Source organism: Tupaia chinensis, unplaced genomic scaffold (assembly GCF_000334495.1).
Source record: "Tupaia chinensis unplaced genomic scaffold, TupChi_1.0 Scaffold000549_1, whole genome shotgun sequence".
NCBI lineage: Eukaryota > Metazoa > Chordata > Mammalia > Scandentia > Tupaiidae > Tupaia > Tupaia belangeri.
Window position 1 is genome coordinate 1,399,096 of NW_006160061.1, and position 27,409 is coordinate 1,426,504.

Here is a 27,409-nt window from a genome sequence, read left to right on the forward strand (position 1 = left end):
AAGAGAGGAAAAAAGAGAGAGAGAAAGCATCCTCTAAGAGGGCATGGTCACTTCACAATGATTTTTTCACCATTCCTCCACCCCATCAGAATTTGGGGAATGTATGCACACATTCCTGGCATATTGTTCAAGCTGCTGAGGCTGGGACTCAAACCACAGCAGCCATGTGGCATCCAACTCCCTATGTCCCGGGCTTAAGCATAGCACTAAGGGTTCAGACCTTTGAATAGATTCTTATTCTCCTCTTATGGCCATCCCCATATTTAGAAATTACTCTATGTCTTGTTGACTTTCCTTCAGCTTTCTGACTTCCTGTGTATTGTCCTGGCCACAAACTTAGACCAGGGCCCAATCATGTAACAGCTGAAATGCCCATATTCCAAACTCCAGCATCTCTCTCACCTAATTTTATGCAGAGCCATGATACTCTTAAAGATTTAACAGAATCACATACCTTTCTGATTCCTACACAATTAAATGGAAAAATATATCAACATTTCATCAACTGTAAATTTGTGTAACTGTTTATCTGTTCCTCCTTTTATCCTTCCCCCATTGTGTAACTGTTTATCTGTTCCTCCTTTTATCCTTCCCCCAACTTTTATCTATCTATTAGTTGAGATTGTTTTCAATCAAAGGTTTCAAATCTCTCCACCAGTTTCCTGAGAATCTTATTCATACTTGCCTCTTGTCATGCTCTGTTCTGTGACATGAGTCACAGATTTTTTTTTCCTGGTTAGTCAACATATGTATTCTGACTTACACAGCTCTTGAGACAAATTTCATGCCAACTTCTGTTCCCAGAATTCTCCCCACCAGATTAAGTCTCTTTCCTTCTTTCTTATCCTGTTCAAGACCTACTCTCTTCTCTCCCTCTGGGTCACTAATCTGACCTAAATTGTACTAATAATCTTAAAAAGTCTAATAATAATCTGCCCAATTTATAACTATTCCAGATAAGTTTGCCTTTTTTGTTGGAAAATGAATAAAACACACAGAAAATGCTTAGAATATGATGACATGCTCAGTAAGGTTGTGAATGAACACTGAAGCAAACGGACCTGGGTAAATTCCAGTGTAGACATTTACTAGAGTATGCCAGTAGGCCCACTTACTCTAAGCCTCTCCCTCCTTCTTTCTACTTTAGGAGGTATATCTGATCATTAAAAAATAATAATAATATAAACTAGCCTGTTGCATTAAATAAAACACACAAAAAATCATTTTTATTAGATAGAAAATTAACTATTTCTACATATGTATAAGGGAACCAAAAAGTTCATGGATAAATGGAATTTAAGTACAAGTTTATTTTGGTGCAAAAATTTTGAGGCCAGCCCATGACATAGTGGTTAAGGTGCAGGATCCCACATGGCCAACAGTGCAGTTTGAGTCCCAGAAATAGAAGCTTGTGAAACATGTGGGGTGCACCCAAAATTGTGAAAGGAGGAAGAAATGGAGAAGGGATTACAGCATGACCATTCCACATGTTCCACATGGAGTGGGGGGGGTGATTTCTCACTTTGTCTCCCCACCCCCATTTCCTGTGAGTGCATGCACCCTCTGTCAAAATTTGCAAAAAAATAAAAACCTTTTAATCTATGCATACTTTCTCATAATACATATTTTCCATGAATTAAAAAAAAACTTTTTAAATTACTACAGAGAGATAAAAATAGAGAGACAGAGGGAGAACGAGGGAGGAGGCATCACATTCTCCCTTCTCTGTTTCACCATCTGTTGGAATTTTGGGCAAGCATGTACACTGCCTGGCATGTTCTTCAAGTCACTAAGCCAAGACTCAAACCCAAATGGCCACGTAGGATCTAGCTCCCTTAACCACTAGGTGTGTACTAACGTGAACTTTTTGAAGAACTCTAACGTATGCTTTTTAAAATACATGCTATAACAAATACATAAATGTTTACAACATGGAAGAAAATGGAACAGATTCACGAATTTTGCTCAGTTTTCTTTTGGAAGGTCATTGCTTATTAGTTGAAAAGAAATCAACCAAACAAAATCCTTATGTATTAATTATGGACCCATGTAAATTAAAACATGCACTTATGTTTCATAAGTGTTTAAATTTCTAATAAAATTTTAATTTGATTCACATAGTGAATCAAGCTCAATAAGCACAATCATCATCAGTAACACATGAAACTCTGGTTTCAATTATAATTGAGAATAAAATATAAATACAAGCATGAATGGCTATGCTCTTGTTGACTGTAGTGTATGTTTAGACTTTAACTACATTACTATTAATGTCAACGTATCTATGCACATAATACACAATACACATACACAAATATGATTTACCTTACTCACATTCCTAGTTAACATACCGAGCATTTTGTAACTATTTTAATAGTTATGTTTTAATGGACAATATTTGAACCTATATGCTTATTTATACAGCCCTGTATCTATACCTAAGTATTAGACTTAATGACCATTAAAATATAATCTACAGCCCAGAATTCTCTGACACTTAAAATTATTTGTACTTTCACTTAATATAAAACCACTTTAAAAAGCAGCTAGAACAGGGACCAGCAGGTGGCGTGGAAGTTAAGGCACTGCATCCCACACAGCTGGTTTTGTGGTTTCAGTCTCAGATCCAGCAGCTTGAGAATCACTCTAGGCGTTTGTTTATGTGTGTCCAAAATTCTGAGAGGGAAGTCGAGTTAAAGGGATTGTGGTGTGGTCATCCCTCTAGGGGTGATTTCTCACTTTTTTTTCTGGTGAGCATACATACTCTATAGCAAAAACTTTAAAAAAATCTAAAACAAATATGGAATTCTTAAGTTTCAGTATAGATACTTTTAAATAAAGTATTCTTACGACACTAGCCAGGGTTAAGTGAGGGAGAAAAAGAGGAGCAGCCCCTTCATACAAGAATTAAGAGCTAAGGTGATCCTAAAACGGACCTTTATCATTCCTCTGCAGAAATAAGTGAATGAGCACCAGAATATAACTGGGGACTGAGAACTTTCCTCTCCTCTCCCCCATAGGGTGCATGTACTCACCAGAGACAGACAGAGAGGGAGAATGTGAGAAATGACTCCCCGGAGGGATGACTGTGCCACAAACCCTTCTCCTCTAGTCTCTCCTTAGGATGTAAGGCCCATACGCACACGTCTGCTATGTTTTCCAAGCTGCTCGGTCCAGAACAAAGAACAGGGAGTCAGTCATGTGGGATCCAGCATCTTAATCACACCACCACCTGCTTCCATTCTAATTTTTTTTGTAGTTAGTGATGATAATGCCAAGCTGTAAGTCTCCTTTTTTCATAGTTTATTTATTTATGTCTTCTGAGAGCAAGAAAGACAGAAATGGAGACAGCACTCCCAACAGTGTGTTTTTAAAATTTGCTATAAGGCATGTGCGCTCACCAGAGAGACATAGGGGCAGGGGTGAGGAAGAAAGCACCTCCAGAGGAAATGGCTATGCCACGATCGCTTCTCCATGCTACTCTTGGAATTCTGAGCACCTATGACTAAGCACCCTGGCCTGATTTTCAAGTTGCCCGGTCTAGGGCTTGAACCATACTATCAGTTATCTGCAACCCAGCTGCCTTAATCACACCAGTGACTGGCCCACCATGATCCACCCCACAGAAAGCCAGTGCTGATCACAGACACAGCAGGCCTGCGTGCTCAGGGAAGTCGCTGGACATGAACACGGGTCCTCCCAGGTGGAACAGCCTCACAGCGCCCTGCATGGCTGCTGGGTGACTATCCAGCCCCAAAGGCTGCAGCAGTTTGACTCGGATTTTCTAATCGACTCACAGCAGAGCATGCTTCATGCTGCCCTTCTGAACCTTACAACCCTACAGTACCCAAGTGTCAAAGAAAACTTCCAAAGTGAAAGTTCCATGTTTAGGGACCAGCGCTGGCCTGTTTCAGGTTCTGTGGGTCTCAAAGCAACACACACGGCTCCCACTGCTTTCTCTCAGGGTCCTTCTTATCTTTCAAGAGTATGAAAAGAGGGTTTGCACACAGGCCAAGCATTGGCAAAGAGTCTAAGTTTTAGAAGTGGCATCTTGGGACCAGAAGGTGGTGTAGTAGTTAAGGCGCTGGACATTCCCACATGGCTGAACACAGTTCGAGTCCCGGACCTAGAGGCTTGCTTTCTCATTTTCTCTCTCTCACTTGTGTGGAGGTGTGTAAATGAATTAATTAAATTAAATTAAATAATTCTTTAAAATAAAGAAGTGGCATCTTTACATGAATAAAAATGAAAAGGATGCAATAACACCCCCTCCTTTTTTTTCTTTTTTGGAGAGGTTTTTGCTATAGGGCGTATGCACTCGCCAGACAGACCAAGAGAGACATAGAGACAGAAAGCGAGAAATTGCCCCCCAGGGGGGATGGTCACACTGCAATTCCTTCTCCCCCAGCTGCAATACCTTCTCCTCCATTCTCCTCTTGGGATCTTGGGCATGCACGCACACGCGCCCGGTGTGAGTTCTAAGCCACCGGGTCCGGGATGTGAACTGCGGTCGACTACATGGGAGTCCAGCGACATAGCCATTACGCTAACTGCTGGTTCCTCCCCCCCTCTTTTTTTTAAGTGGCTGGTACATTTGATATAGATGAAGCACCCAGTTGTATAAAATTGTACTCAGGCTTGTGGAGAGAAGGGAGGGGTCTAACTAGCGTCAGGCTGAGAGGCACATGATCTACACAATTGCTCACCACATCATGTGGTATAAGCTGGTCTGTCCCTGAGTACTAGGATCTTCTTCTACTCCTTTTATTTATTTATTTGTCTAAGCTCCCCCTCCGGCTCACAAAAAAAGGAAAAATCCTAGAAGTGTCAGAAGTGAGTCTACAGCAGCTGAGGGAACAGATGACTGTCAGTGGAAGAAGAGACCCAAGGAAAGAAACAAATGGCAGATCTCCACCACGCCCTGCACAAAGTGACCAAATGCTGAGCCCACTCTCCACGGACTTTTGCAGCCAGCCTGAGTGACCTCTTTCCTAAGAGAGTCAACCTAAACAACCAAATGGTTGGGGAACACACTTCCTCTGCTACTCCTGGCTGTCTCCATATACGGCAATATGAAGGCTCTGGGATAAACAATGAGGCCTTCCTTGGTCTGCCCCTAACTCTCCCTCCCTGTTTTTCTCTTCCCATGTCATTCTGCCTTTAAGACTAGAGATTCAGAGCAAATAAAAGACTTTTTATTAAACCACCACCTGGGCCAGGTGGTAGTGCAGTGGTAATACAACTGGACCCACATGGGAAAGGTTCCGAGTTCATGCCCCAGGACCTCTCTGAACTTGCCAGGTGTGCACCCATGTCATGATCCTGCTGCCTGATACACGGGGTGAATCACAGAATGAGGATCCTGCTGAGGCACCTCTCTCTCTCTCTCTTTCTCTCTCTCATAGGTGAAATACACTTACGATAAAATAAAACCAAAAACCCGCCACTTTCTTGTAAGAAATAACATCCTTGGGACCAGCAGTTAGTGTAATGGCTATGTCGCTGGGCTCCCATGCAGTCCACTGAGGTTCAAGTCTCAGACCCAGTGCCTTAAACTCACGCCAGGCACATGTGTGTGCATGCTCAAAATCCTGAGAGGAGAATGAGGGAGAAGGGATTGCGGCGTGGCCATCCTCCCTGGGGGGTGATTTCTCACTTTCTGTCTCTCTGTCTCTCTCTGTCTTTCTGGCGAGCACATGCATCCTATAGCAAAAAACACCTCTCCAAAAAAGAAAAAAAAGACATCCTCACTCTTTACCTGAGGAGACAGGGTACATGACGAATCTCTAACCCCTCCCCCCACTCAAATGTCCACATCCTAACTCCTGGTGCATATGACTATCTTTTTTTTTTCTTTTAAAATAAGATCTATTTAATTTTACTTATCTACCTATCACCATCACTCTTCAATTTTCCACAGGGCACATGTGCTCATGAGAGAGAGAGAGAGAGGGAAAGTATGCCATTGGGTCCAGGACTCAAACCATTGTCAGCCATGTGGGAGTCCATCACCTTAACCACCATACTACCCACTGGCCCCACCTATGCCTCTCTTACCTTACATGGTAAAAGGGACCTTGCGGATATTATTGAACTAAGAAACTTGAGATGGGGAGATAATCTTGGATAATCTGAGTGGGCTCAAAGTTATCACAACAGTCCTTAGAAGAGGGAGACAGGAGGATCAGGGTCAGAGAAAAGAAAGGTCCTGTAGCAACAGAAGCAGAGAGCCAGGGACAAGGTGATGTGTTGCTGGCTTTAGACTTGGAGGAAGGGCTCATGGGCCAAAGAATATATGAGGCCTCCAGAAGCTAAAATGGCAAGGACATAGATTTTCTCCTCGAGCTTCCAGAACACCACCCTAGATTCATGTTCTACTTCTGATTTACAGAACTTTAAGAAAAACGTGAGTTGTTTTGGGCCACTCTGTTTGTGGTCATTTGCAACAGCAGCACTTAGAAACTAATATATCTGGTTGACTCTTGATCATTCTAAACTCAACTCAGTCTTTCCTAGAGAGAGCTTCCCCTGAAAATGCTTACTCACTTTTTCATGTCCTGGTTAGCTCATCCTCTCCTTTGCAAAGTGCCCTGCATTTATCTTCACGGAGACCAGAATTATAGCCATCAAATACTTCTCTCTTTTCCAACTAGCCTAGAAGTCTCCCTTTGAAGGGTAGGGCCTATGTCTTAAGCATGTTCTTATTTCCAATGTTTATCAATGTTTCTGACACATAAAGGATATGCCAATTTCCTTTAGTAAGGTAGCATGAGTCACCTCTTAATGATCAGCAGGAGAGCAGCCTTCACTTTCTTACTAGTTAATAAAAAAATAAATAAATAGCTCATTACCAGAAAGTAAATCCGGAAGGCCTATATAAAGGGCTCCTTTCTCTCCTAGGATGGTTTTCGCTATATCATTTACCCATAGAATATTTGCTTGAAAACAATACTAACCATCCTTTCCATCTCCAGTCAAGAAGTTCATAATGCCATGAGCAGAAACCAAGTATCAGGTTTAGTGAGAAACAGAAAAAATATAGGAGGAACAACTATAGATATTTTGGTAATTCTTTTACGGTTATGAAGTGAATCGTATTTTACAAAGGAGGTCACAGCCATCTCTCCCAATGCAAACGCTGGTCTGGACTGTGACCCTGACACTAACCAGCAAGATGTAAGGCCACCACCTTTCCCCTTGTATCTGGGCTGGACTTAGGGCTTCACTGACAGCCACCAAAATGTAGCCAGGCTGCAATCTCTGTCTGGAATTCTTGCTTTCCTAATGCTCCTTCCTGGGGCACTTTATCTTAGAAGCCAGACACCATCAGAGAGAAGCCCAAGTCACATGGAGGCTCTCTGAGAGTCCCAGCTGAGCCCAGCCTTTGAGGCATCACAATCCAAACACTAGACATGTGAGTGCTTACGGCTCCAGGTGAATTTCTGCCTCAAGGCAATCAGGTCTTCCCCGATAAGACCCTAGGCAGGATCCTGCCATTTTAGTCTGATTTCCTGACCAAAGAATCCATGATCCTAATAAAACCAAGGTTGGGGTACTTTATTATCCATAGGCAATAACTGTACTGATTAATAGACCCTCCCTCCAAGAAATACCCCCCCCAAAGTAGTTGCTTAGCAGTGTTAACACCACATAAGACTGCGACTTAGTTTGATTCCTAATCCTAGGAGGGAAGACTACCAGGGAAGAGTTGGTGAATCAGATCACTCTAATCCTGGCTTGATACAATGAAATACATACATGCTGCAGGACTATGGCTCCCATAGTTTGAAATTTGCATATAGTTCAATGAGAGATGGGAAAAGTTAAGTATCCTTCACTCCATGTTGAAAATTTACCACTGAGGGAGCTATCTGGATAGTCTTGTGTTGGATTTATAATCCCATACTCTCAAATGTCCAAAAGGTTAGATTAGATGGGATTAAATTTGGAGGGATGCTGGAAGCAAACCAAAACGTCTGCTCTCCTTCCTGCCCAATTTGGTCCACTGTAAATAAAACTTGACAGGCTTTCTTAAATCAACTTAACAACGTGTAGCATGAGTGCTTTCAGATGCCCAGTAGCTAAACCACTTCAAGCTTTCCTAGGAAGCCTTCTAGCAACAGGCCAAAAAAAAAAAAGCCACTGCCAAGAGAGTTGTACCAGAGAGCTGGTAGCCTTGAGTGACTTTCTTCATGAGGCTCCATCTATCTACACTGGAAGGTCAACAGTGGGAGGGAGCTGGGCCTTAATAGCCAAGTTCAAGCTTCTTTAGGGAAGCAGATGTTGTCATTATAGAAGCAGATGAGACCACAGCTATAATTGATCTCGTATTCTGATGAATTCCAGGTGCACTTCCCAGCAGTCTGGGAAAGCTGGTGGCTCAAAGCTCTCTGAGGGTTTATTATTTGTGTCTTAGCAGGCTGTTTCACTGCTGGGTCTATGGGGTCTCAGTATTTTTCCTCTTTAATTTAAATGGGAGCATTTTGGGGGATGGGTGTTATATTTTTCGACATGCTTTTTAAAGTAAGGCAATTTCTAAAAAATATCCAAGAAAACAGTGGAAAAAAGTAGGAAGACTAGAAAACAGTTTAGGAAAGCACAATCTGGGTTGAAGACATTAAAGTTCCTAGAGGAAATTGGATTAAATATAGTGTTTATAATCTAAAGTGGGAACTGCTTGAGGTCCTTAGCCAGTAGGAATAGTTTTATGAGCCAGTGGACTGCTAGCTATGGTCCATGTCATTTAGGAGAAAAGAAAAAGCATGGCCAGAACCCCAAATAATGTTTACGGTGGCTCCACTTCAAGGACTCAGCCACTTTAGCCATATTTGAGGAACGCCTGCCCATTTTCCTGAGTCTCTAGGCTCCTTGTCAAGTCTGTGTGTTTCTCAACATCCTCCCAATCAACCTTTTCCTCTCTATGTCTGAAACAGTTTCTACCTCAGATAAAGATGACTCTGAAGGAACCCACAGAACAAGAGTGGCCTTTACTCCTAAATGTATTTTATTTTTCTGTCTGGTACACCCAGTGCTCAGAAATGCTAATATATTGCCATGCTACTCAGAAAGAATTAATTTAGGGAAGATGGCGGTATGTCCTTCCACAAGGCTAAATCAACCGGTAAGGAGAAACAGATGACTTCTTGTTCTCACCCTGGTCCTCATTTTAGGACCATAAATTTTCATGAGAAGATGTTTCAACACCAAAACCAGATGAATTAATTCTCTTAAAAAAAAAAAAAAAAAAAGAAGAAGATGAAGGAAAGAATTCAAGGAGCACAATGGTTAGCTATTATTCTTCTTCTACTTAATAAATGCATATCTTCAGGCATATCACAAACCATGAATGATATCAGCTTATCATTTGAATTTATGTAGTTAGACATTTACCACCATACACACTTATGTGATGTGTATGCTTGCTCAAGGATATCAGGCTTTGGCCCCCACACTTACACTCCACAAGCAAGGTTTTGGGTTAATCTTCACACCGTCAGATCTCATTAAATTCGAGATGCTCCCTGTGTTTCTAAAACACATACTTCAGATATTACAAGACTCAAAACAAAATTCCTTAGAACAAAACAGAAAACTAGGGATCAGCAGATGGTGTAATGGTTATGGTACTGGACTCCCACAAAAATCAATGGTGGGTCAAGTCCCAGACCTGCCAACTTAAAACTCACACCAAGCATATGTGTGTGCACACTTAAGATCCTGAGAGGAGAATGGAGGAGAAACGATTGTGGCATAGCCATCACCCCTCGTGGTGACTTCTTGTTTTCTGGCTTTCTGTCTCTCTGCCTCTCTCTGTCTCTCTGGCAAGCACACACATCCCATAGCAAAAATCTCTCAAAAAAAAAAAAAAAAAGAAAAGAAAACTAAACTTGTTAGAAATCTCAATATTAATTGAAACATGACAAAATAATTACTCTTACATAAAGTGAACCTATGCAACCCCAGTCCTAATTCCTACTAGTCAAAAATAGGAATAATCTTGGGACCAGCAGATGGTGTAACAGTTACATTGTTGGACTCCCACGCAGTCAACCACAGTTTGAGTCCCAGACCCGGCGACTGGCTAACACACCTACAATTCTGACACCAGAAAGTTAAAACTCAATTGTGCAAGGATCTGTATGCCTACTATGGTACTCTATCTTACCTAAAAGAAAATGAAATTGGTGTTCATCTCATCAACCCGTCTTTGATTCTGATGCCAAACAATTATATCTTTTTTTTTTTTTGAAGAGGTTTTTTCTATAGGGCCCGTGTGCTTGCCAGGCAGACATAGAGAGACAGAGAGACAGAAAGTGAGAAAGGGGATGGCCACGCCATAATCCCTTCTCCTCCATTCTCCTCTCAGGATCTTGGGCACACACGCATATGCACCCAGCTTGAGTTTAAGCCACCGGGTCCGGGACTTGAACCGCGGTCAACTGCATGGGAGTCCAGTGACATAGCCATTACGCTAACTGCTGGTCCCGCCAAACAATTACATCTTTAAAATACAATTTGTTGTTGTTGTTGTTAGTGAGAAATCACACCCCCCAGGGGGGGATGGCCATGCTGCAATCCCTTCTCCTCCATTCTCCTCTCAGGATCTTGGGCACACACGCATATGCACCCAGCTTGAGTTTAAGCCACCGGGTCCGGGACTTGAACCGCGGTCAACTGCATGGGAGTCCAGTGACATAGCCATTACACTAACTGCTGGTCTCTAGTGAGAAAAAGATACTCTCTTCATCAAATGGAGTTGAGAAAACTGAATCCTTCTCTCTCACCACTAACAAAAATTAACTCAAAATGGATTGAGGATCTAAACATAAAACCTTGAACTATAAAGTTCTGGTGGAAAACACAGGAAAACTCTTGAAGACCTTGGAGTAGGCAGAGACCTCTTAAAGAAGACCTCTCTAGCACAGGCAAAAGCCCCCCAAATAGACAAATGGGACTATATTAGGCTGAAAAGCTTCTGCACAACAAAGGAAACAGTAAGTAGAGTGAGAAGACCACCCTCAGAGTGGGAGGGTATATTTGCAAACTGTACCTCAAATAAGAGACTGATAACCAGAATATACAGGTAACTCAAGCAGCTTAACCACACAAAAATAATCAATCCAATTGGGATTGGGAAAAGGCGCTGAACAGACATGAATGACTCACCAGCGTGTGAAAAAGCAGGAAAAACATTTGCACATCCATGTTTACTGCAGCATTATTTACAATCACTAGGACATGGAATTAACCCAAATGTCCAAAAATAGATAACTGGATTGAAAAAAATGTGGCATACATACTCTGTGGAATACCACTCGGTCATTAACAAATAAAAAAAAAACAGAGAGAGAGAGATCCCTGACATTTTATACAAAGTGGACAAATATGGAAGATTTAATGCTAAGTGAAGCAAGCCAGACTCTGAAAGACAGACTTTATATGTCCCCACTCAATATATACTGATTATATATGCTCTACAGCAGAAACTGAAAGTTTGTAAGGTATAGTAGCAGAGAGGGCATGTTAGATACTAGAGGTAGTTAGGATGGGGTAATACGGGGGGGAGGGGATAACAGAGGGAGGGAGGGAGACAGGGAAAGAAAAAAAGTACATTTAACTGACAAAAAAATGAAAAGCTATTTGCTGATGATAATGTATGTAGTAATGTCTCTGTCTGGACTGATATGCATGGCATTCATGCTGTAGAAAGCAATGTTGTACATTTTAAAGATGTACTTGATTAAATATAAATTAAAATTTACAAAACGAAATACGAAAAAAATATAATGATTAGAGAGCCAGTCAGTGGTGTGGCGGTAGCAAGGACCTGTTATGTGGTTCAAGTCTCAGACCTGACAGCTTGAAAAATACCAGGCGTCTGTGCATGTGTGCCCAAAATCCTGAAAGGAGAATGGTGGAGAAGGGATTGTGGCATCACCAAACCCATGGGGGTGGGGTGGCTTCTAACCTTCCCTCTTATTGTCTCTCTCCTATGGCAAGCGCATATGCCTCTACCAATTTTTTCAAACACACACACACGGATGAAAGGAGGAGGCAGTGTGGGCATAGACATGAGATGAGTGTTTGGCCTTTGCTCATCTTTGACATTCTCAACTTCGCAGCCTTCACACAGGATCACAGGCTACTCTCTGGTATACCTGGTAGCTAGGGTAGCAAGTTGATCAAGGAAGAAGGTGCGAGGAAGGGAGAAACGCTGGCTTTGAAGTCCCATCAAATTCAATATTTCCCTATTTCCCTTAGGAAATTCATATACAAGTTGACCTGAAGTTCACCACGGTTTCATGGATGTCCAGGTTCAGGAGCACCAAGTCCTGACCCCAGCTCTGCTGCTTCTCTAGCTATGAGCAAGCCAGGTATCTGAATTTTAGTTTACCCTTCTATGAAATGGAGACGTTAATGCTTACTCAAGATGTTACTACAGAACGAAATGATTTCGTGGAAGTAGGTGGCACAATGGGCATATAGCAGGTGCTCAACAAATGCTGTCTGGATACTACTTCAGAGGCTTTTAGGGGAGAAGAGAATGAGCTTTGGAGTTCCTCTGAGATCTGGATTTTAATCCAGCTTGGGTCTTAATCCAGATGCATTTGGAGTCAAATGAGACCATCAGGATAGGGCACAACTGGGCTGAGGGTTCTCCTTTCATCAGGAGCACCATGTGCCTCTAATGCTCTCCAAGGACTACTTTGTAATTTCCTAACTCAAACTAGATGCTAGGCATATGCTAGGGGAAAAAAACACAGGATACTACCCACCACTCCTAAAGGAAACCAGCTAGCAGCTCAGTTATGATGTTTTGATAGTGTGAGGCAGAAGTCATGACACCCTACATGTAATTGTTTCTTCTTTTGTCGTAAGTTTCCGTTTTCGGCCACGCATGCCCATGGCTTTACTGTTCGTCTATAACAGGACCACTCAGATAAGAGTACAAACTCCTATTTAATGTCTGTATTTATTAGACGGGTTTTTCATAGCATCCAGCAAAGCAATGAAAATAAAGATGATTTGAGAAAAGTAACTATGATAACAGTCATAACTATTGTAAAAGTTACATGGTGGAACACCTAGTATTAACCTTAATGAAAACCACACTTGTGAAGCAAAAATCTGTTTTTAAGACACTCTTCCATTTTCTCCAAAGTAAAAAGAGTACTGCCAATATTTTGGACTTATCCTGAAAATAAAACACCCAAAAAAGGCTGAATCCATCCTTTAAGATATTTAGACTAAGTTCATTACTCTCCTCAAGTGACATCTTAGAAAAGCTGTTCTACACTTTTCAGGCCCTAGAGAAAGTGAAATCATTTATGGAATCAACCATTCTGTTCAAAGATAAACATTTCATGAAAATTCTTATTAAAACTGTAAGATAGCCTACCTCCTTAAAGTTATCAAATGCTGATAAAATGATTTCATGCCCGCCTCTCACAAGACACACGGCTGCCAACAATTCTAAGACAAGGGCTTTTGTTCTGTCAAAACAAGAAGGATTAAGAAAAAAACAAATCAGTGAAAGTGACAGGATGAGTCAACTGTTTCTCTCTTCTGGGATGGAATGGGAACAAAATATTTGCCCATGTATGTTCTTAAACCTTCCTAACTGCAGTACAGTCAAGTGAAGATACATTTTTAAGCATTACTTATTTCTCTAATAAATATGAAATTTATTTAAGAAAACTTGAAAGGCCTGTTTCCCACTTCCCAAATGACAAATTCCTCACTAATTAAAACTAATGGTTCGAGTCCCAGACCTGGTGGCTTAAACTCACGCCGGGCACATGTGCATGTGTGCCCAAGATGTCAAGAGGAGAATGTAGGAGAAGAAATTGCGGTGTGGCCATCCCCCTTGGGGGCTGATTTCTCACTTTCTTTCTCCCTGTCTCTCTCTGTCTTTCTGGAGAGCGCATACACCCTGTAGCAAAAACCTCTCAAAAACCAAAACAAAACAAAACAAAACAGAAAAACTAATTTAGGAAGAATAATCTTCTGGCCCTATCATCAGGTGGCATACTACAAAATAACTGAAATTTCCTCATTAGTGAGCTAAAAACAATAAGATACTTAGAAATATGCAGAAAAACGAACCATTGACTAAATATTTTCTCTGGTTTTGTACTCAGAGCTGTAACATTGACTAAAAAGGCTCAAAATCAACTGAAATTAATGTTCCACACTTCAAATCTGCTTATTTGAGAAGGGTTTCATAAAAATTCCCTTATGACAATGTTAGTTTCTGTTATTTCTTCTTCCTGTGCAGGAAATTTGGAAAAGCTGGATTATGGCTTGGAGGTACACTCTAGGTTTTCAAATAATTGTCAAGAAAGAAATAGCATTTTTTTTCTTCATCAGAAGACCATCTTAGTATTTCATCTTTATTCTGGAATTAAAAACTATTGCCAACCTCTAAACAAAGACTATTCGGATACTCCACAATGTCAACTGTCTTAAGAAAAATGCATAATGACTTCTCTGTAGTGAAAAGTAGAGATATAGAAGCATGACTCCTTAGGATTCCAGTAAACAGAGTTGAAAAAGTTGAATCAGGGAAAGTATCAAAGAATAATATTCAATATTTAAATAGAATTTTATAGTTTGCATTACCTTCTGAATCAGACAGGCTTAATTTATAATCAGATTTTTGAAATGAATGAACATTTTTCAGATATTCAGTTTACAGAGAGGTGTCTGATGAAAAGGAATGGCATATTTAAAATGCAGAATACTATATTCTAATGTATGGAAAACACATTAGAATAACTAAAATACATGGGTAAGGACAGTCTTCTAGAGGCAATCTATGCTGTGAATATGATATGGTGCTGGCCCTCATAGAAAGTGAACATAAAAGCCTGTGCATGCACTATTACTTATTTTTGATTTTTGTTTGCTTGTTTGGTAATTAAAGCTGAAGTATGGATGAGAGATGGTGGTTTAATTAGCTTTCAGCAATAACTGGTGTAGCTAAATCTTTATCAAGACTCCTGGCTCCTGGGTTCCAGTAATCTCATCTTCTGCACTAAACTTCACAGCAGCGATGCTGAGACAGCCAAGGAATGAAGACTTGAGAACAGAGAACAGCTCTGAGTTGTCATCAGTCGCTCAACTCTGCCCCATATAAGAATGTAACTTGACTAACAAGAAACTCTTCTGCATAGCCGAAGAGTTTACAGCCCATTTTACTTCACTGCTACACCTGACAGGTTCCATAGCCTAACTTGTTAACTAGCTCTTTGCTTTCCCCAGTTAGATTTAGACCTGTACATTACAAAGGAAGCTTACCTGGGATTCTTGTTGTTCAAGCTTAGTGCAATCTCATTGACAGCATGTGGATGGGACATGACCATGTTGAAACCATACTGAAATAAATATGAAAAAAAAAAAAAAAGCATTAGGAGACAAGTAATATGACTGTCAATATTGATTATAGGCCTTTTTTTTTTTTTCTTCTTCTTCTTCTTCTTCTTCTTCTGCTTAATGTAATCTTTTACCTGACCATTCTTTTGGGTTCATTGAAAAAGTCATGCCACATCTTTGCATAGAAAACCATGGCTTGGCTTTTCCAATGACCCAATACCTAATGTAACTTATTCTGTCTTGAATAGACACAAACATTTACTAGTGATCTAGGCAAGTTTATCATTGTAGGGGGAGAACTTCCTTCCTTTAAATAGATTATAAATTATAGATGTTAATTAAAATGAAGGCAATGAATTAAATAGGAATAATATTAAGAAACGAAAGAAAAGAAGATCTAAGTCTGATTAACTAAAAATCTTTTAGAGGATGAAAATATCAAACATACCTGATAATTCATGATGGCACGTAAACACATGATACAAACATGTACGTCATCTTTTTTGCTCACTAATCTGGAATTTTTCAGGGTTCTTCTGCTTGGTAAAGTATTATATCTAGAAATAAAAGCAGAAACAACTTCTATAAAAATTATAGGTTACGAGGGCCAGCAGATGGCATGGTAGTTGGGGTGATGGACTTTCATAAGACTGACTGTGGTTCAAGTCTTAGACCTGGCAGCTTGCTTTCTCAAATTTCTTCTCTCTCTCTCTCTGTCTGGTGAACTAAAAATAATAATAAATAACATTATATGAATAATTCTTTAAAAGACTGACAGATTACTTTCTTAGCATATACACATTCACTCAAACATGAACATTATTCTTTACCTGCACCTAAATAAGGATTGCTGGTCAAAACGAGCAAAGATTGGTGCAACTTCACTCTCAAACCCATCCCTGCAAAGCGATTTCTGCAGATTACAAGGCTGGCATGATTCTGTGCACTGTTCATCATCTTGTGAGGCCAGATACCCATTGACTGGAAGACTCACCCCTTCTCACAGCACACAAGTGAGACTGTACTGAGGGTAAGTAACCATCCTGGATTCCTCAACAGGAGGCTGAGCTAGATTGGCAGGCATGATCTGAGGTAATGTGAATGCACAGACTACATCTGCAACAAACAAGTCAGGCTGTGAAACTCACACCTCCAGCCATCTGACCTGGCTTTAATCGCACCTTCCTACTTCTGCACTCAAGAGTCCCTGCTCTGGAGTTTAAGCCCAGGCAAGGGCATACACTAGCAATTTTGATTTCAGCCTCTGACATTAGACCTTGAAGCCGTAATAGTATGCAAATGACTCCATAGCCAGATTCTGTGCCTAAAACCTGGGAAAGCAGCTGAAACTTAGAGGAAAATATGTTGCTATTTAGAAGGGGTAGGGTGTTTCAATGTTAGGACTCCTCATAGGCCCTATGGTGCTAAGCCTTCCTCCTCCCTTCTGGAGCTTACCACAGCTGCATGTAGCAAATAACTGACAAGGTAACAGTACATGTAGAAAAGATGACAACAACACTGAGAGACTCAACATGAGGTATACTTTACTGTCTCAGAGCAGAAACACAGGTAAGTCTTCTCTGCAACTCCAAGCCTGATATAAAAGCAATTTCAAAAGTTGTCAGCTACATTCTTTGTTTTGTTTTGTTTTTTTTTTTTGAGAGATTTTCACTGTAGGGCGCGTGCGCTCGCCAGACAGACAGAGAGAGACATAGAGACAGAAAGCGAGAAATCACCCCCCAGGGGGGATGGTCACGCCGCAATCCCTTCTCCTCCATTCTCCTCTCGGGATCCCGGCGTGAGTTTTAAGCCACCGGGTCCGGGACACGAATCGCGGTCGACTACGTGGGAGTCCAGTGACATAGCCATTACGCTAACTGCTGGTTCCCTCAGCTACATTCTTGTAAAGAGACTCAATGACAGAAATGCTCCACAAAATAGGCGACAGCATTTCTCTTTGTGACTTGAACTAATTAAATGTGAGAGAAGGTACAATATTTAAACAACTCCTGAAAGTCCCAAAGGTGCAAACAAAAGTTGAAAAGTAATTGACAAGTTTAGGACCAGCAGTTAGCATAATGGCTATGTTGTTGGACTCCCAGTAGTCGACCACGGTTCAAGTCCCAGACCTGGCGGCTTTAGCTCACGCAGGTGCATATGCGTGCATGCCCAAGATCCTGAGAGGAGAATGGAAGAGAAGGGATTGTGGCATGGCCATCCCCCCTGGGAGGTGACTTCTTGCTTTCTGTCTCTCTGTCTTTCTGGAGAGTGCACGCACCCTATTGCAAAAACCTCTTCAAAAAAAGAAAAAAAAAAGTAATTGACAAGTTTTCCTAACATTATTTAGCTGAGCCACCCTTTTAAATTTCATTTTCTATTCAAAAACTATCAAATAGAAGAAAGAAGATTCTTTCCCATAAGCCTGTAAATGAGCCAAATAAAATTTTGAAAAGCACTTCAGTCACTTGCCTCAATACACCCGAATGGGTAAAACCCAGTTTGCTAACACTACTCATAAGAAGTTAGCATTCTTCTAGGACTCCCCACTTTAGTCACACTTGGAAATGGAATTTCAGCAATGGAAGTTGGCCGTATTCAGTTTTTAATGCAAAAACAAAGAGGTTGTGGTTAAGGAAACAAATTTAGATGTTGACATTCATAAATCCAATTTCACCGTGTAAAATGCAACTTTAAAAAGGTGTCACTCTGGGACCAGAATTTGGCACAGCAGGAACCCAATACTATAGGAGGCTGGACCTACACGGGAAAGTCACAGGTTCAGGTTCTCAGACCTCCTTGTGTGTGCCAGCCATATGCAGGCTAGCTGAAGCTTGAGGTAGACTGCATGATGAACCTTGCTGGGGATGCTTGTCTGTCTGTCTGTCTATCTGTCTTCCTCTCCCTCACTTTCCTCCCCTCTCATGGAAGAAATAAATAAACTTTAAGAAAAAGCCATTTTGCCATAACCCCAGCCTGAGCACAACTGTTACACATACTGGCTGTCTCCAGCAACTTCACAGTCAAGTCTGGCCCAACCACATGTGATCTTCTTGGTCTACATCAGTTCTTCCCCTTTCTCTACCTTTCTGTATTTTTCTGAATTTCTTTACTGGGATCACTTGTTAAGAACATAACAGTTTGCCAGGACAGACAGTTTCAGTTCTTAGTTGAAAGCATTGTTTACGAGCATAAAACAAAGTCCTCTAATATTAAGTTAAGAGAAGACAAAAGCCCAGCTGTGGTGGCCTGACTGTAGTACAACTCTCTGTACTCCCGAGGCCCTATGAAAGATCAGGGCTTCAGTTCCCAGGTCAACCTATAAATGATGGACACATATGCTCCCATGGTCTTAGTTGACTGGGAAAGCCGAGGGAGGATCACGGCCATGAGACTGTTGAGGGTGTTGTTGCTCATTTTCCCTTCCTTGCTCGGCAACTTCCCAGCCTCTTTAAATGAGATAAACATTTTAAAAACGAAAGAGAAAAAAAGAAATTCTTTCAATGAACTGATTGCCTTTTCCTAAAAAACACTTACATGAAGCAGTAACTCCAGAAGATACACTGACTAAAGCAAGCATTCTCTAAGGATGATGGGACAGGTTATTCTATATAATCCCGTATTCTGTATCGCTTCTAAATACATTTTAATTATTCCAGCAAACATACCAACCTTACGTATTTAATCATGAGGTACAAAGTAACACAGCATGTTCCCTCCTTTTATTTGTTGATCTAGTTCTTAATCTATATTGTGATAATTCTTTCTAGGAGACCAAAATGTCTTTGTCATTCTTTTTTAGAAAGCAGAATCCAACAACAATTTATTAGAATATTTTATTTACCAAATAATAACACAGAATCTTCTATTTGTTGTAGTAGGTGGGTTAATCTCACATATGTTTAAATATAAATATTTAAAAAGCATTTAATATGATATAACACACAAATAATTATTATCATGTAAAGAGCTTAGAAGATATTTTGGGTTGTCAGAAAAGTCATGACATGTTTTCAAAAAATGCCTTATGACTTTTCTGAAACCCAATAATATAACAAAAAAATAAAGTGAGTATTTTACTTATTAATATCTATTCTCAAAAACAATAGAGCTAAACTTTTTTTCTAAAATGCTTAGTATTTGGCTTAAAAATTACTTTATCCAATTTTTAAAAAATGCTTCTTTCATGGGACCATGGATGGTATAATGGTCATTGGACTCCTACATGGTCAACTGCAGTTCAAGTCCTAGACCTGGTGGCTTGAAACTCATGCCAGATGCTTGTGCATGCATGCCCAAAATCCTGAGGGGAGAATGGAGGCGAAGGGGTTGCAGAGTGGCCATCCTCCTGGGAGATCATTTCTCACTTTCTGTCTCTCTGTCTCTCTCTGTCTCTCCAGAGCACATGCACCCTATACCAAAAATCTTTTGCAAAAAAACAAAAACCAAAACAAACAAACAAAAAACATGTTTCTTTCATGAGCAAGAGAGACAGAGAAAGAAAGAAGGACACTCCCAACAAGATCTTCACATTGTGATTCACCCCAGCTTTGGTCCTCCTGGATCATGGGCATGCATGTGTCTGCCGTATTGAAGGAGGTCTCCAAACGTGGACCTAGAACCTTCCCAAGTGGATCAGCTGCACAGAGCATCGTGTTACTGCTGTGCCATCATCCAGCCCCTCCAATTTTGGATTTATAACAAAACAGAGTACAAATATATGGTAGTATTTGAACGTGTGTGTGTTTAAAATCATAGCATTACAAATAAAAAAAACACAACCATAGCCAATAACGGTCACAAAAACCACAGCCTTGGCAGCTGAAAGAGATCTACTCTATCAGTTATTCTATCCCCTCCTGATATGAAAACTGAAGCCCAGAAAATATATTCATATAGCAAGTAAGAAGTAAGAGATGAGACCAGACTCCAGGTTTCCTATCTAGGATTCTGGGCAGTCACTTCTACAAGTTGCTTCTCATCAACTTGATTCACTGACAATCTGTTAGGTTATGATGTGAAAAAGTTGCAGCCTACAGCCATCAGTGCTGGCCAGTTCCACATCAACTGATTGTATCCTGTCATCCTGAGAGAGATTTCTGCTCCGGTCCTATATAGGTGTCATTTCCAACTCTGAATAATTATTGTACCCTTCAGGATTAAAACTTAGATCGCCAAAACCAGTAGCATCTGGGTATCTCCTGGAGAACACAGTGGTCAATCCACTTGGAAAGCGAGGTCTTCTTTTTAAATCTTGATCCTTTGTATCACTTAACAGGAAAGTGGAAATTTTTGTTTGTTCATTGTACACACAAATTTCTTTTTTAATTTTTATTATTATTTCTAACGTGGATTGTGGTCATGATTCAATTGCTTCTCCATTTCTTCAATCTGTCAGAATTTTCAGCATGCACACAGATGTGCCCAGTGTGTTTTTTAAGCCACCAGGGCTGGGATTTGAATCATATGATTGTCCATGTGGGATCTGCCTCCCTTAACCACTGGGTAATAGGGCCAGCACAGTGAGGATGTTTTTTAACCTAATAAAAAAAAAATTGTAGGACCAGCAGGGGGCATGGTGGTTAAAGTGCTGAACTCCCAGGCTAACCATGGCGTAAGTCCCAGACCTGATGACTGGCTTTCTCACTCACTTCCACCCCTCTGCCTCTGGTGAGTACATGCCCCTATGGCAAATTTTAAATAATAACAACAATAGATAACATTTAATAATTATTTTTTTTAAAAAAAGAAAATTTGCTCTATATTTTGGAATTCTCATTCTGAAAGAATTTCTGCTCTTAAATGCATACTTCAAAAGTCATAATTTTTTACCTTTGAGAGTACAAAATATTTTCAAAGAGCTCAATTTAGGACCACCTTAAAGCTACAAGACTAGACTTTAGGGACTATGCCATGGGTGAGCATGTATATTTATCTACTCTTCAAGATGCACATTTTATGCACTTTGACAATCTTTTTAATTAGCTATTTGATTTATTTACTACAATTAGCATCTGAGTAAATTATCACCTTTACTGTTTTAGGCAGGCTTTAATTCAGCTCTAATGCATGTTATGGATACTATCTGATAAACACTTCCCAGTAGAGATGGTTTTAATAGCTCCTCCAAGTTGGCCTTAACAAATCATAATTAGACTAATGGTTTACTGGCCACTTCGCTATAACAAGGACACCTGAATGAGGTGAGTAATCTAGAAGAAATAAGTTCCTATCTTGTGCTTTCCACCAGCCATAGAAAATCAAACCAATATCTTGTTAAGACCCAAAGTTGATTTTATTAAGAACCTACTGTTTATGCTAAACTCTGCTAAGTGCTAAGGGAAAGTTAAAGGTAAAGATGTTGCTTCTGCCCTTGAAAGTTTACCACAGGGTTTAGGAGGCAATAGCTAGGTATATTGACAGCCCCATAGGAAAATATATTCTGTTCATACTCTAGCCCGAGCCTACCCACTCCACTGCATCTGGCACAGTGATATACATTGTAATACGTGAAATAAATTCAACAACAAACATCATAGTCACACCTACACAGCACTGTATGGTGGGGCGATAAAGTCATAGTCTCTCAGAGAACTACATTTGCAAACATAAAACCCCCATAAAGTGATCCTCTTCTCACTCAAGCTGGATTTGACTGAGTTAATATAGACCTACTCACGGTAACTGTGTGTGTGTGTGTGTGTGTGTGTGTGTTTAGAAGTTTTTGCTATAGGGCGTGTGCACTCACCAGAAAGACAGAGAGAGACACAGAGACAGAAAGCGAGAAATCACCCCCCACGGGCGATGACCATGCCGCAATCCCTTCTCTTCTATTCTCCTCCCAGGATCTTGGGCACGCATGCACACACACATGCCCAGAGTGAGTTTAAGCCACCAGGTCCAGGACTTGAACCGCAGTCAACTACATGGGAGTTTAGCAACATAGCCATTACGCTAACTGCGTAATGGTCCCATGGCAACTGTCTTTAAGCATATAGAACTTGCATTTAAATGGAGCTCTCACTTGAGAACTAAATATAAAAGGAAAGGACACACTGTGGGGTAAGTATCATAAAGGTATCATATTATGACAATGAATGTAATTAAACATGAAGTATTACCAATGCAGATTTAAAATATCAGGTTGGCCTCATAGTGCAGGGCTTAAGCACTACACAGATGAAGTGGATTCCACATGGCCAACCAGGGTTCCAGTTCTGGCCTTGGCAGCATGAAAAACATACCAAACACACTAAGAGTATGCACATGTGTTTAGAACCCTGGCAGGATATAGAATTGGAGGAAAATGAATTGTGGCATGATCAGGCCCTGTTGGGGGGGGCTATTATCCTCTCTTTCTCAAGAGCATACATGTACCCTCTTGTAATCAATCAGTCAACCAATCTCTACCCATATATTATGGTTCTTTGAATGGTGAATTACAAGATACTTCCATTCAGAGTTTTTGTCCACATTTTCAAATTGTACAATGGATGTGTACTATTTTTCAACAAAGAAAAACAGTTACATAAAAAAGGAACTTTTATTATAGATGGTCTAGGTTTAGATTCACCTTAAAACAAAAACCTAGATACTGAGATCATAACACTCTTCCCACCTCAGTCACCCTGTAGGATATCTCCTAGAAAGCCTCTTTAAGTGCAGAGCTGGTCCTGATCCACTCTGGTTAAGCAAATTTGTGGATTTTAGTGATCAGGCCAAATCCTATCACAACACAAGAAAAAGGAATCAACTATCCATTATAAAGATTCAGTTTTGAAAATCTTATGCCCCAGTGTAGCCAGTGCCCACCTGGATATTAATAAGGCTGGATTCAGTGATTAACAGTTTCCACAGAAACAGGCACAGGGTACATAAACAAGCGTAAGTCACACAGATTCGCTAGGTAGGGTAGGAAAAATCACAGCAATAATTCACCAAAACTTCAAACAGCTCACAAGAACCTAGTTATGACAGCCGAGCAACATATGTACAAGGTGTGTTGTAATCATGTTAACAGAAGTAAATACAACTCAATCTCTCTCTTCCAAAGGTAGATAAGGCCTCTCCATCCGGTTCTGTGCTACAGCCCTTTAGGCTAAATTATCTTCTTTCACAAGCACTGATCTTCCTAGTTTACCTATTTGAATAAACTTTCCACAAAGACCAGAACTTTACAGGGATTAAATCGGTGATTCAGTAGGAGGTATGGGTGTCTCTACCTTAAGCTAATACCCTTGGCACGTGTTATAAAATTACATAAAGTGAAACCAATTACTATAGTATTTTCTTCCTGAAACTCTTATGAAACTGCAAATAAAAGAGACTCTTTGAGCAGAGCCAAACTGGAGATCGTCCCTCCAATTTATTGTGGTGTACTTAAAAAGCCCCAGTGAGAAGCAACATCAGTTTTCCCATGGGTTCCCATGGATAACAGAAGTAAATGAGCTTTGTTTAGCCCTGTCTCGCATGATCCCAGACTCTATCAACCCCTAACAGTGCATGTTCTCTTGACTGGGATTTGAAATCCGCTCCTATAAAAATGGACTCTCTCTCTTTCTCTTCACTAATAGTTCTCAAATCTCATTTTACATCATAGTTTCACCTGGGAGGGGAAGGGAAATGGGAAGGAGAGGGAAACGGACACGGAGGTTTGAAAGCACTCATAATCCATTCTGCCCCCTCCCCTCGGGTGGCTGCTTTCCACTGTGATGGCAGCTGTTGGTTTTCAATGCTACTGTGAAATGGGAGTGAGAGGAAGGAGAGATGGGAACAAGGAAAACAAAAATGCCACAAAGCTTGCTGTTCTTACTGAGATTCAGTCATTTTTCATGACTGGATCTTCCCCAGATTGCTCCAAGACTTTAATTTCTAGAGTTCTGTTTTTTTTTTTTTTTTTTTTTATTCCTGCAAGTGTTGCTGGCTTTTTATCACTTTTATGTATGAGAACATTTTTTAAAGGTCCTCACTCCACCATTTCACTGGCATCCCATAACGAGACATTTAGAGGACATTTTCTGCCCAACCCATTCATTGTGAAATGTTCTTTGAAGTTGATGGGAACAGGTCTACGAAGGTGCTGGGACAGTTAGGTCTCTGTGGTGACTCAGGACAGGTTCCCCGAGATGTGAGGACTGGAGAGAACGTCCTCAGATTCCAAAGGGAAACAAGTGGGGAATGAGATTTCTATGGAAGGACTGTGACTCAACCCCTGGACCCTTGGGATGATTATCTAAATTCCATCTTGACAGCCTTCCTCTAAGGGCTGCCAGTTAGAATTCACAAAGTGCTGTGAATATGTGTGTGTGTGGTGGGGGGGGGGCTGTTACAATTTTTTTTTTTTTTTAGTGGTTTTGGCTATAGGGCACATGCGCTTACCATAAAGACAGAGAGAGACAGAGAGATAGAAAGTGAGAAATCACCCCCCAGGGGGGATGGCCACACCACAATCCCTCCTCCTCCATTTTCCTCTTGGGATCTTGGGCACACATGCACACGTGCCCAGCGTGAGTTTAAGCACTGGATCCGGGATTCGAACTGCGGTTGACTACATGGGAGTTCAGCGACATAGCCATTACCCTAACTGCTGGTCCCCCAGATTACAAAATTGACTTAAGATCCAAACCAGGCAGACATTACTCTAAACACTTGTACTAGTTTTCTGCATATCTCAGTAGTTAATGTACCTGAAATAACAATACATGGAGGAGTTATAAATCACTGCCAGTGCAAGTGGTGGGTAAAAACCTAAGCAGTTTTTGCAAATATCTTTTGAGAAATGATACAGGGCATTTCCTTTTTAATACTACGGTGACAACTAGTACCTGAGCTACCTACTTCCTTCTCGATAATGAATCTGCCGAGAAGCACCCAGTGAGCACCTCAACCTGCACAGTACAGGCAGTGGGTGCTACAGAAAAAGACGGTATCCATTGGAAAGTCCCTCCCAATGACTGATTAGTGAGCTCCAACCAGATAGGCAAAAACCTAACTCTGATTCAAGAAGGTGGAAGGAAGTAGAGGCCAGCAAGAAAACCCAGAAAAGTAGCTCAGTCAGATCGGCTCACTACAGATTAGATACACAGAGCTTCTCTTCCTGGGTACCAGCTCATAGCCTGAATTGTCTAGTGTGCTCCTTAGAGTTCTGGTTCAAGTCAAATTGCTCTCCTTAAACCATGACAGGAGTAGGGAAACGGGAGGTAGGGAGCAGCTCTGTGACCTGCTGGTTAAAGCAGCTAGACCCCCACATGGCCAACTCCGTGGTTCTAGTCCTGGATCTGGTAGTTCAGAGACTTGCCAGCCATGTGAGTATGCATGCCCAAAATACTGACAGGAGGGAGAAATAGAAAAAAAGGGGCTGTGGTATGACGAGCCCTTCCATGGGGAGTACTTTCTCCCACTCCCTCCCTGGTGAGCACTCACCCACTGGCAAAAAGGTTTTTAAAAAAGGAAACTATAATCATTTTTAGGTAGTCTTTCATGTTTACGAATATAAAACGGACATTAAAAAATAATTACAGTGAATGATAAACGTAACAATAAGTGGTCAGCAGTGTGTCTATGATAATTCTGGAAGTATAGCAGAAAGATTTCTACTCTTGAGCAAAAGTTAAATAAAGACCAACCACTGGACTTGCTGAGCACCACATGCCTGCAAACAACCCAGCACCTGGTAAACACCACAATGGAAGCCTCTGTTCACCAAGTGATGCCTCAAAGTAAGTCTGATCAATATTAACTGGACAGGGGACCAGCAGTTAGCATAATGGCTATGTCGCTGGACTCCCATGTAGTCTACCACAGTTCGAGTCCCAGACCCAGTGGCTTAAACTCACGCCGGGCGCATGTGCGTGCATGCCTAAGATCCCAAGAGGAGAATGGAGAAGGGATTGCGGCATGGCCAACCCCCCTGGGGGGTGATTTCTCGCTTTCTATCTCTCTGTCTCTCTCTGTCTGCCGAGCGCATGTGCCCTATAGCAAAAAAAAAAAAAAAAACTCTCCAAAAAAGAAAATATATTAACTGGACAGCACCCAAGGAGACTTCAAAAAGTTGGTAGAAAAAGAGAACAAGTTATTTTGGTGCAAAAATTTATAAATCCGTGCATAGTTTTTCATAATACACATTTCCACAAACTTTTTGAAAACTCCTTCCACTCCTACACTTCCAGACATACTGTACACGTTCAGGTCTGCCTTTCCCTCTGAGCTCCTCTTATCCACAGACTACATGCTGCTGCAGAACCTGCACAAATGTTTCCCGAGTTCATCTAGCCAGGTTTTCTCAGAGTCTAGCACTAAGGTTTTCCAAAAACCTTCTATGCCGTGCCCATACCAACATTTGTAGGATTTATAACATCCAGGTCCGGGGGGAGGGGGGGAGGTTAACAAAAAAAGAAAAGGGAATATGATTTATTTTTCTCTCACAAAAAGGATTTTTAGTCTATAAACTATTCAGATATCAATATCTATGTTGTATCTACCTATAACTATAGAATAGTAAGTAATTAGGACTCCCTTAGGAGTTAGCAAAGGTCCAATCCAGCTGGAATGGAACACCGACGGGTATGTCACATAATTTGGCAGAACTAAAACTAAAACTAGTCTTTTATGGTTCCAAGGTCTGGGCTAATAGAACATTAACCAAGATTTGGGGTTTCGGGTTTCCTCTCTCTTACCCTTCAGACATGACATCACTTGGGTACATTTTTCTATCAATTAAACTCATAAAATATATTATGCTGAAAAAAATGAGCCAAGCGCTTTTCTAACTGTCTCTATAGCCAAAAGAAACAGAGCTGAAAGAGTTGAAAACAGATCATTCAAACTGGAGGTGAAGGGATGGAGGGAGTAGGGAGCAAGAGAAAGAACGAATGTGAGAGAAAGGTGTGAACAAAACTCCTAGTGAACTTTTCAATAAGGACTGAAATGTTCTGTTTCTCTGAATTTCCCATTAGAGGACCAGAGAATAGCTAGAACAAAGCCAGTAATCAAAAGGTCTCAATATATGCTTTTGAATGCAGTAAGTGAAAGAATAGGC

At 40.8% G+C, this 27,409-nt stretch overlaps 1 protein-coding gene across 1 annotated transcript in view; it reads right to left on the reverse strand.

Annotated features, from left to right (window-relative positions):
- Positions 1 to 27,409, reverse strand: part of FMNL2 (formin like 2) — a gene marked incomplete in the record, with an annotated part of 348,552 nt that overhangs the window by 66,866 nt on the left and 254,277 nt on the right. Inside the window, 3 exon segments of the mRNA XM_027775349.1 lie at positions 13,400 to 13,493; positions 15,301 to 15,377; positions 15,824 to 15,932. Coding sequence (XP_027631150.1) covers positions 13,400 to 13,493; positions 15,301 to 15,377; positions 15,824 to 15,932 — 280 coding nt within the window.